Source organism: Plasmodium sp. gorilla clade G2, assembly GCF_900097015.1.
Source record: "Plasmodium sp. gorilla clade G2 genome assembly, contig: PADLG01_00_42, whole genome shotgun sequence".
NCBI classification, from domain to species: domain Eukaryota; phylum Apicomplexa; class Aconoidasida; order Haemosporida; family Plasmodiidae; genus Plasmodium; species Plasmodium adleri (nom. inval.).
This window is the reverse complement of record NW_021628892.1, coordinates 1-12,609: the sequence shown is the minus strand read 5'-3', so window position 1 is coordinate 12,609 and position 12,609 is coordinate 1. Positions and strand designations below refer to the sequence as shown.

Genomic DNA, 12,609 nt, shown 5'->3' with positions numbered 1-12,609 from the left:
AGGGGCATAAAATATGTTCATATAAAAAAATTATAATAATATATATAATTTATAAATGAAGAGAAATTTTTCATGTTAAATAAAATAAATAAATATATATATAATATACCAGTATAATTTTTTTTCTTTTTTTTTTTTTATCGAAAAAAAAAGTAATATTATAAGAAATTATTTTCATAAATAATCTTAATATTTTATAATTTCTATAAAAAAAAAAAAAAAAAGCGTCGAAAAAATATATAATTTTCTTATTTTGTAAATATCTTAAATAAAAATGATTTTATTATAATATATATATAATATAAATATATTAGGAATATATATAATGCCTTTCCCTCGTTAGAAAATAAATAAATAAAAAGAACTGATTCATAAAAATATTAATATATTTATATATTTATATATTCCTTTATTAATATATATATGTCATCATTTATATAATATTTGTTTATATAAAAATGTTGACATGATAAAGTGTAAGGGGAACACATTTTTTGTCTTAAAAGGGAGATTTAACAAAAGGCTCATAAAAAAATGTGAAAAAATATATATGCATACCATAAATAATCCGAGTGTAGATTTTTCATACAAATGTCAAAACAAACCAAAGGAAGGAGAAGAATTTTTTTTTAACAAAGAAAAGTTTGTAAATTTTGAAAATGTGAATGTAAAAAATTTAAATAATAGAGAATTTTTATATTACATAGGGTATTGTAGTAAAAATAAATTGCTTAATTTAAATAAGATAAATTGTGTAATGAAAGAATTAGAAATAAAAATAATAAATAGTATTAATAATTCTATATCATCTGATTTTTCACAAAATAAAAAAAATATATTAAATTCAAAATGTTACAATCAAAATAATGAAAAGCCATTTTTTGATATTCATGATTTAGTTAAGGTCTATTTGAATATATGTTATATTAATTCTTATTATTTTCTTAAGGAAAAAAGAGAAAATAATAATACTATAAAATATAAAAATAATATAGTTAAAGATGAAGAAAATAATATATTTCTTCATAAACAAAACAAGTACACACTAAATGGTACTGTACAAAATGTGAATATAAAAAATAATCATAAAAATAGGAAATGTAAAAACGAATTTGAAATTAATAATAAACCATTTAATAACAAAATTGATTTTAATACAAATAATATAGATTTTTTTAAAAATGATCAAAATGTATATACCAATTCATGTAACAGTTCTTTGGATGAATCCAAAGAATATGTATGTAATGAATATGTGAAAAATATATTTAATTTACTTTCTATATATTTTCTTCAAAATATTGATTTAATTAATAATCATTATTTATGTAGACTTTTTTATGGATATAATAAAAGCAAATTTTCAAATCATAGATATCTTAACAATTTATGTTTTGAAATTATCAAAAGGATAAAAAAAATTAGAACATATCATTTATATTTAATGCTTACCAATTGTTATTATTTAAATTATGTAGATAGTGTTTTTATTAAAATTTTATTACTTAATATTATTACAAAATTTTCTCAACTTCCTTGTGAAGCAATGTGTCAGGTTATACCTGTTATTCCTTTATATATTAATTCAGAAAAATTAATTTACAAAATTAATCTCATATATTCCAAAAAAATAGCTAGCTTTAACCACATTGGTCATATTATTATTTTATTTAAAAAAATGTTACAGTACAATATTATATCACAAAAAAATGTCTTTTTATCTTTTAAGCATTTAAATAATTTTATCAAATTGAAAAAAAAAAATAACATAAATAATATAAATACTATAAATACTATAAATCTTATAAATAATATAAATAAGGATAGTAAGAAAGAACAAGATATGGTAAATGAAAAAAATGATTCAGATGATCATATCATAAATAAGGTTGTAGAATCTTTTGAAAACTTTGAACATATTGAAGATCAATTTTTTGAGAAAAAAAAAAATGAAGATGATATAATAATAAATAAAAACCAAATAAATTCTTTATTTCAAAATAATAATAATAGTAATAATAATATACAGATTAATGATACGGGAAAGTATAAAAATTTAAAATGTAATATACAAAGTGAAGATATAAATGTAAATGTTACAAAAAAATTATATATGAATAAAAACAGTAACGTAAAACAAAAAAGTGAAGAAATAATTTTTCAAAATGATGATTTTATTTTTAATTTTAAAATCATAGAAATGCATTTAAAGCATGATTTAAAAAATATATATTCCCTTTTACCAAATGAATATAAAAATTTTCTTGAACGAATAAGGAAAATATCTTGTAACCTTAATAAAAATATACAAGGAGAAAAAGAAATTTTTATATTAAAAAAATATATGAAAATGTTGCAATATAAATTTATTACATTTAATTACGGACCATATGTCTTACATATATGTGATCCATTTTATAAAATATTTCTACAATTTGAAAATCAATGGAAATTATATCCTATATATGAACAAATCGTACAAAAAAATTTTGAAATGAATAAAATTAATCATCTAAAAAAAGAAGGATTTAAACCAATATTTATATGTCATGATATATTATTACAATGTAATAATGAGAAAGAAAAATTAGAATACATCAATTCCATTTTGTTACATACACAATTTACCAAATATAATATAACATTAAAGGAAAAACAAAATTTATCAATTCCACAAGAGTTGCAGTATATACACATATAAATTATAAAATATGTGTATATTATGTTACATATGAAATGTTATACTAATATAATAAACAATATTATTCTAATGGTATACGTTTTTTTTTTTTTTTTTTTTTTTTTTTTTGTGTAAATTATATTTTAAAAAATAAATAGAAATATATATTTATAAAATAAATTTTATAACTCTACAAATAAAATAAACAAATAATTTTTTTATTACTTCATAAAAAAAAGAAAGAAAGAGATCTTATAACGAAAATATGATGATCTCATGGATCAAAAAAGAATTAATTATATACATAAAAATTGTAATATATAATAAATTGCTATCCTTGAAAAACCAGGTATTTATATTTTTTAAAATTTATTATTCAAATAAAGTTATATCCATTTAAATGTGAGGGTAATGTATATTCACATATAATTATATGAAACAATAATAAGAAAATATATTTAGAAATATTTATATATCCAATAATTTATATATTCCATATGTTTGATGAAGGATAAGTTTCAGTTTTCAAAATGTTATTAAAAGGTGCTCCTATTTTATTCCTTTTAAGAATGATAGAATATTCTACAAAGTTATCATGGAAATTATTTTCATGGTTTTCTTGATCATTATTTTTTTTTTTTGATCCCACATCTTGTTATACTGGTATACATTAATTGGTATCATATAATCATCTGAAGTATTAAGTTCTTCTATAATATTTTCCATTAAAATATTGGTCTATAACTTGGATATTTGATCCATATTATTATGGTTATTATGTGTATTACCATAATACTTTAACCATAGTTCTTTTTATTTATTGATTAACACTTCTTTATTATCCCAATATTATATAATGTTTCTATGATTTTCTAAATATTTATGAAATCAATAAAATTGCTATTCTAATAGGTTTTTATCACTCAAATGGAAATGTATTTAGATTTTGTAGTATTTTTTGGATGTTTAGTCCCGAATAATTCGTTTTCTTTCCTTTTGAGCAATTCATCATAAATATCAACATGTTGATCACTATTTAACGAATCATTAATTAGATCTGTACCACTATATAAATTATTGTCCTTAGGGGGATGTATAATGTTAGAATATATCTGTGTATGTTTTGGAACATTCCAATTTATATTATAAGTAACATCTTCACGACTACTATCAAGAAATCTATCTTGAATGAATGTAACAAAAGGTTTTTCTTCCATATTATTGGGTAAAATATCAGGTTGGATATCCTTAGGCATATTATCATCAACGGTATTTTCATTAGGTAAATCCTTTGGTATGTTTTCTAAATATTGCGAAATAAAATCCTGTTTTAGTTGATTCCATTCATCATCGGTAGGATTATTGGTAGGTGTATGAATTGTATCCTCCATATGATCTATATGTGTATTTTCAGCATCATGTGTTTTGCTGCTTGGTTTTAGTACTAAGTCAATTAAAGTTTTATATTTTGGTGATTTATATTTATATATATCGTTAATATGCAGTTCTTCATACTCGCTTTCTGACGAAGTTATATCGGTAGTGTCAGACTCAAAGATATTGTCTCTACCACTACAATGTTCTTCCACATAAATGTATGTTTTGCCTTTATATCGACCATATGGAATATACCGATTGGTAGATGTTTCATCAGGGATGCCATAATCATTTTGTGGTATATTGATGACACTAAAAAGCTTTGTAGGTCGAAGTATAGGTTTTTTCTGTAAAAAAAAAGGAGTATATGGGTATAGGTATGCATATGTAGATTTAGTTATATAGGTATTGTTATATATATATAAGTATTTTTTTTTTTTTTATTTAATAACATTTTTTCTCATCATTTTTATTTAAATGAATTTTTTTTTGTATTTTTTTTTTCATAAAATTTATCATTTTTTATTTTAAGTGAAGTTTTTTTTTGTATTTTTAGAAATATATATCTATATACTTTTTTTTTTTAACAAATGTTTTTCTATATATTACATATTTTTTTTAATAAATGTATTTCTATATATTACTTTTTTTTTAACAAATTTGTTTCTATATATTCTATATTTTTTTTTTTTTTATCCAATTTCTTTCTTACTATATTTCTATATAAATATATATATAACATATATATAAAACATATCCCCATATACATATATATCCACACATATAAAAACATATACACATACATATATATCTCTTACCTTCAGGTAGAAGAAAAGGAACCCAAACGCACCTAATAAAAATCCTACTGGAAAAGTGACAGTATAAGTTAAGATGTCGCTTAGGGTTGTCACATTTGAGGCTGAGGGTTTTGTTTTTGCAGATTGTCCAGATGTTCCTGGTGATGCGGTCGATCCTTTTGATGACGCGCTTCCATAATCAACTTTGGTAGCATCCACACTTTTACCACTAGGAATCATACTCTTTATTCCATCTAAAGCACCTATTCCAGCTTTTAACCCAGCTTCTACAGCTTGAGGAATTATATCTGCAGCAGTATCAATAGCTGCTGTTGTTGCAGCAACACCCAATTTTCCAGCAGCAGCCGCAGACGTCAAAACAGTTTTTGTTATTGTGTTCCACAAATTAGTAAGAATACGAAAACCTGGAGATGTGTTTGATTTTGTTTTATTTACTTCTAATTCTTTTGCCTGTGGATTTATTTTTTCTTCAATAATATTTGCATTTTTTGTGACGTTTTTAATCAGATCTTGTACAAATTTAATATCATCATTTCGTATTACGAATTTTAGTTCTGGTATATCCTCTTGAACGTTTGCAACGATTTGTTTAATAGAGTTTATACTGGGTTTATCTAAGAGTTTATACATATCCTCTAAATTATTAATGTTACAGTTACATTTATCACAATTCATTTGTACATATTTTTCTGCATCTTTTTGTGATGATAATTCTTGTGAGGATGTTCCAGGTAGGGAAGTGGTACTTGATGTGCTGTCGTTTACATTTTGTTTGTTTTTTTTGTATAATTTTTCCCATGATTTCCACTGTTCACGTTTACTATCAATCCATTCCTTATATTTTTTCATGGACAATAAACACTTAGGATCTGTTAATTTGTATCCTTTATTTGTTCCATATTGTGTTTTATCACCATCATTACCTAAACAGTTTTTTTCTAATGATATGGTTTCGTTTCCTTTTTCTTCACAAAACTGTCGTGCCCATTCGGTCATCCAGCGCAAATATTGAGGAGTATTGTCATCGGAAGGTACGGAGCACCAATTATCGGGAATATTTTTAGTTGTTGCTGATGGCGACGATATCCCTTTTGACATTTTACTTCGTTTAATATTTAGTGAAATATTTATTCCTTTATTATACCCACATAACATAGCGTGCCAGACTTTATTTTTGTTAGTTTTCCACCAGTGATCACGACGAATAGTACTTTTTTCCATATTCCCACTATTTCCTGGAAACATTTTATTTAATCTAACATTTAAATCATTCATCAGTATTTCTTCTATTATATCTGTACCTTTGACTATATCTCCATAATCATAAAAGCTATTTTTTAGTGCATTATATGCTGTTTTATCATCATTAGAATCCTTAAATGTTTTTCCTAAAAGGATTCCTTGATTAAACGTCGCTGTATAAAAATCATTTATAAATGAATCTTTTTCATTTGAACCATAACGTTTTCCTAAAAAAGGGTTTCTGCATAAATGTCCTCTTCTTGGAGGCATTAACACACCTTCATTTTGAGCATTGTTATTTTTTACAAAGTCGATTTTCCAATTATTCAAATTATTGTCATATTTATTACTTATACATCGGGTATTAACACCAAAAATTTTACATTTATCATTATTTACAGCAGTAGTAGTACCACCTCTGCCACCATTCTCAAAAGGACATGTATCTAAATCTTCATATGGGTCTGTTGGCGTTGTTGGTTCATCAGTATGTCTAGGAGGAGGAGGATGAACAACAGAAGCAGCGGCACTAGTGCCAATACTACCATTATCAATAGGTTTTCCAGGATCAGGAGAAGGAGTTGTACCATGAGCCGCAACAGGTTTAACACCAGAACCAGGTGACTTATTTGGCTCACTATTATATGGAGCAACGCCTTTACCAGGTTCTGGTTTTGCTTGGTTCGTGTTTTGTTTGGGGGGTTCTCCAATTCCACTTCCACCTCCTCCAGTTGATGTTGTTCCTTGGTCCTGGCCCTTTGCAGTGCTTCGACCACGTGTACTAGGATCACCACTTCCACCAATGGCTGGATGCTGTGACGATGATGATTGTGGTGTCACAACTGCCGTCGATTGATGTGATCCACTCCTGTCCAGTTCCTGTGATCCTTGTCTCTTTGTCGTCGTTATCACAGATGTTTGTGCCGTATCCTCCTGACAACCACAAGCATTCTCATACCCATGAGGTTGTTCGCTAAAAGCATATTTCTCGTTTGTAGCACCACTTTGGATGCCATTATTTTTATCACAGAATTCTTTTTGTGTATTGCAACCTGTATCTTTAAGTACTTCATGTACATATCCTGAAGCAGTAGAATATGTGTCATTTCCTTTATTTTGGTTTTGTAGTTCTTTCAAGAAATCCACCACTTTTTTGTCTTTATCATCTGTAGTAGTAGTTTTATCACCACTAGTTGTTGCTTGATTGTATAATTCCTCATATTTTTCTTTCATTTTTCCCCATTGTTTTTCCCAATTTTTAATAAATGCACTATATGCTTGGCACCTAGCTTTACATTCTGCACATTCTTTCGTACATGTTGTACCCTTAACCTGATTCATACATTTCCTACAATCCTTCTCCAACTCCTCATATTTTTGTTTTTGTGCCTTGCAGAACCATTCGGCCCATTCTGTCATCCATCGAAGACGTTGCGGGATATAATCCTCATATGGTAGCATAGTATCGAGATCACATGTGATACCACTACTGCTTATTACACATTTCATTGCTTCCCAGACTTGTGATCTATTAGCCTCCCACCAATCTTCTCTCATTTTTTTATATTTGTCAATGTTGATATATTGGGGGTTCTTTTTGATGGTGTCGTCACTATGTCTCTCTTTAATGTTTTTAAATATTGTTTCCAAATCTTTTTCTAGATTTTGTGCGCCAATATCTTTATCCCAAAAATCTGTTCCTTTTATTATATCTCCTAAGTCCGCAAAACTATATTTCATAGCACGGCATATTGTCGCCTGATGTTTTGGGTCATTTAGGTCTTTTGATTCATTTAGACCATTATGTTTTTTATACATTTCTATTATTTCTTTTGCTTCGTAATTTACTGAAAGCAATACATCTCCCAAAAAGGAATGGTTGACACTAGCATCTTTGAGGCCGCTTGCATTTGTGTCCAGATTCTCCAAGTTTGAAGTACACATATGTTCTCTTCTTGGGGGTATATAGACATCAAGGTATTTACCACTTACGAATCCATCACCTTTCCAATCGGTTGTTATATTAAACCTCTGGTATTTTGGGTCGTTACTTTTTCCTTTGCCTTGACACGGACCATCAGTTCTCTGATTTTTTTCACGTTTATCATTAGTATGTTTATTTTTATCAAGATTGTAAATATCGCTATCCTTCAACGTGTCCTCTTTAACGCTGTTTTTAAATTTCGCTTTGGATAATTTTCCTTCCAATTTATCAAGAGTACCATCCAATCGCCCTTTTGCTTTCCCCTGTAATATTTGTGCTATTACCTTTACATTTTTAGCGGGTTTGGTGGTGGTTTGGGAACACGGATTCGTGGAACTACTACTCCTTCCCTTGATATTTTTCTCCTTTCCCATATTCAACATATTAGTTATGTTTTCTATTTGATCCTTTATATGTTGAATGTAACATTTGGTGCATTGTGACATATATTGTTTATATTTGTCGTCAATTTTATTGACGACTTTGTCCATATGTTCCAGTGGGTTATCATTACTACCACTGGATGTCTTACCCACATTTTCACAGTGACAACAATTATTTGTTCCATCTATGTTTTTATTACATTTTTGGTTCAAATAATCAATGGCTGTAGGTTGAGTGATTGCATCGTAATCGGTTCCATCAGGGGACTGATCACTACTTTTTCCCATTTGTAATATTTTAGAATAATATTTGCTCAAACCATCCCATTCCTTTTTTTTTAAACTTATCCAATCATTATATTTTGCACAAGCATCTTTACAATTCTTATTTGAATGGTCATTGCAATTATTATCACCACTTCTATGTTTACATTGTTTTCCTAATTGTTCCATATGTTTTGCGTATTCCTCGCAAAACTGTTGAGACCATTCTTCTAACCATCTAACAAATTGAGGTGTGGCAACTAAGTAGACATTACGCTTTTGATTTATATCTTGTAGGCACTTTGGCAAATGGCTATCCTTAACTTCTTCCCCAGTTCCGTTTAATTCTGTTATTGCATTCTTGACTCCGCATTGCATAGCGTCCCAAATACTGTCTCTGTTGGTTTTCTTATTATTTCCACTATTACCAACAGTTTCGTCTATTTCCCACCATTTTTTTCTTAAATATAAAATAGGATTTTCGTATGTTGGTACTTTTTGTTTTTTTTTTAATTCTTCTAATTCTTTTCCAAATATATCGTTTAAAGTTTTGTTTATATATGTTTTGCTAGGATCGTCCCATATATCTGCACCTTTAACAATATCTCCAATATCAAAAAAACTTGACCTGATAGCACAGCAGGCTTGTCTATGTGCATCATCATTATCCTTTTTTCCAATTGGATGATATTGTTTCCATAAAAAGTATGCTTCTCTTTCTGCAACTATTTTAAATCTATTCAATAACTCGTTCTTTTTTGTACTATTATCGTTATTTTTATTTTTGTCTTTTCCAAAAATTATTGGATATAAATTTGCTAGACATAATTTTTGGCGTCTCGGAGGAACGTAGACGCCACGTAATTGTTTGCCGTCATTTCCAGTTTTTAATAAATGAGTACGCCAACTGGTTACATCGCTACCTTTTTCTTTACATGTTGATTTATTACCATCGTTCTTACACGCATATGTTTGGTCTTTGCAGGAACATATATCACTAGCATCGGCATAATAATATTTCAATTCTGTTTTTGATGGTTTACTATTTTCTGAGAACTTTTCTTCAAATATAAGTTCGAAATTTGTATCTACACATTCAGGATAATGTTGTGAAAATAATTCGTGCGCAAACATTTCTGGATTTTCACTCTCATATATGTTTTTCTGTTGTGTCCATTCTGAATGTTTTTGTTGAATAAAATCTTTGTATTCCTTGCATTTTTGTTGACATACTTCTTTCAATGTTTTTTCTGTATTACTATTACACCTATTATACCATAACGAATCACACACTTCGTTTATCGCTTCTATATGTTTTTTCCGTTCGATGCAAAATTGTTGACCCCATTCCTTGAACCACCAAACAAATTGGTTATCCGTATCATCTGGGGGGAACACACCACACTCATTACCACTAAAATGTTCCCCAGAATCATCTGGTTTGATTTGTGTTTGAATCCCACATTTGATAGCATTCCAAAAATCGTCACTGTGTGTATCCCACCAGTCTTTCCTAGTGGTAGCGCCACCCGTTTTAACATTCTGTTCTATAATTTCTTTTATTTCTTTATCTATGTCACCAAAACGTCCTCCTTTCCATAACATATCTCCTATGACCATATGTTTAAAATCATTATATGTTCGTTTTGCAGCATGACAAAAATTTTGTGGCATACCATTTTGATCGGTTTGGCTACTTGTTGTAATTATAGGTTTTCCTTCTTTATAATAATTGTATAAATTCTCTGTTTCTTTTTTCATGGCCTCTTTTAATTTTTTTTCCAAAACATCTTTGTGAACATTTTTTATTAGTATATTACCATTATGCATGTTTGCTATACATAATGTTTGAGTTCGTGGGGGAATACATTGTCCTGTATTTAATTTTGCCCTACCATTAGAAGTTTGTTTACAGTCCCACGTTTTCCCACCAATGGTATTATCATAATACTTTTTATGACAATCACTAACATTACCATCCATCCCACTACATTTAGGTGCTGCTTCAGGATTTTTGCATCTTTCTTGTTTTTTATGACATTTTCTTTTCTGATTCTCAGCTTTATTTATCCTTTCTTGGAATGTTTCTTCTCCTTTTTCTTTTTTATCACCACATCGTTCTCGTAACAAATTGATAATATGAATATCATCTACGGGATTAATTTCCTTAAGCGTTTTGGATTTAACATACTTCTCAAAATATTCTGCCCAACATCTAGTAAATAAATAATCATTCAACGAAATATTTTGATTAATTGATTTGTTCTGAAATTTCCCGTAATTTGTCTTCTGTTCATCCCATTGGTTTTTCATATTTTTCACCCATAGTTTATAACATTCACAATTGTCACGACAGGTTTGGCATTCTGCAGAAATTGTGGGAGCCGCACCATCACTTTGCGACATAATATTTTCTAGTTTACAATCACGATTAATACGATGAAAATGACGATCTAATTTATCTTGTATATCTTTATACCATGAATCGAACGAATTAAAAAATTCGAGGTCTTCAGCACTTAAGTTTGCACCAAATACAGATGCACTCGTTGGACCCCTAGTGGATGTTTGATCTGCTTCGTCAGTTTCATCATGTCTGAGATTACACAATACATATGTTTGTTCTACATTTGGTGCAATATTTCTCTTACGTGACTGTACTTGGATACTACTACTGTCGACCCTACCATCCTTTCCACATTCCCATCTCGTATTATACATATGGTTATCACGACAAAGTTCTTCTCGTGAAGGGATACGGCAATCACAGGCATATTTGTATCCTACAGGGCGCTCTCCAAAAAGTTGTGGATATATCAATTTCGTCTTATTATTACTAGGCCTTTTGCCACTATTTGCGTTTTTTACCACTGTGGATCGATCCCATCTAGGTTTATCGTTCCCACATTCCATATCTTTTAATACCAAATTCATATAACTATTAAGTGTTGTATAGCCGTTATATGCCAAATATTGGTAAAACGCGTCGCTATCAGGTTTGAGACATTCATTATTATCACCACATTTCATCATATACGGTTGAATACTGACACTATTAATACTTTGCGATCCTTGTGGTAGTTGTTCTTGTTGGAACACTAGTTGTTTTCTTCGTGCTTCTTTATAGTCATCTATTTCTTTCTTCGCGGTTTTAATTAAGTCTCCATATATTCTATCCATTTGTTGCCATCGATCTCTCCATTTTTTGTTTTCTTCATCTTTTTCAGCATTTCCTTCAACGAATGATTTAAATATCTCACATGCACTTTTGCATTTATCACATTTCCCAATAGTATTTGCAACTTTTACATTATTCTCCCAACATTTTCCTCCTTCTCCTTCATAATTTTCGTTACTATTATTTATAACACTATTTGTGACACCAAAACCTTTTTTATTATCTATAGTGTTTTTTTTGTGATAATTATCCGATTCTTCTTTACATTTCTTACAATTCTCTACCACATGTTTTGCATATGCTTTCCGTTGGTCGCAAAAATATTCGATCCATTCCTGAGCAAATCTTAAAAATTGTGGGATATAATCGGCCGTTGGGGGAGAATGTTTCATTTCGGATACACATGGTGCACCATTTTTTCCTTCTAACGTTTCTGCACCAAATATCAAAGCGCCCAATATATATTTTTTGTTCGTATTCCACCACGCTTCTCTTAATAATTTCAAATCTCCAGGATATTTATTTGAACCGCTCGTTTGTCCGTTTTGTTCAATTTGATTCTTGAAAACAGTTTCAAATATGTTTTTTAAATTTATTTCAAGTTGTTTAGTATTTGCATTTCCCCATATACTTGTACCTTTTAACAAATCCCCATAATCAGCATAACTGTATGCTAATGCTTT

At 28.6% G+C, this 12,609-nt stretch overlaps 1 protein-coding gene and 1 pseudogene across 2 annotated transcripts; one reads left to right on the top strand and one right to left on the bottom strand.

The window, feature by feature from the left end:
• Positions 1 to 466: 466 nt before the first annotated feature.
• On the top strand, positions 467 to 2,701 carry PADL01_0028800 (conserved Plasmodium protein, unknown function; the record flags this gene model as incomplete). Its single annotated transcript, XM_028680526.1, has 1 exon — positions 467 to 2,701. The coding sequence occupies one exon, from the start codon at positions 467 to 469 to the stop codon at positions 2,699 to 2,701; it is 2,235 nt and encodes a 744-aa protein (XP_028541304.1).
• Positions 2,702 to 3,603: 902 nt separating this feature from the next.
• PADL01_0028700 lies at positions 3,604 to 12,609 on the bottom strand (annotated as a pseudogene). The gene is made up of 2 exons: positions 4,876 to 12,609; positions 3,604 to 4,404 (listed from the first exon to the last, which is right to left on the bottom strand). Coding segments are annotated over exons 1-2 (8,535 nt in total).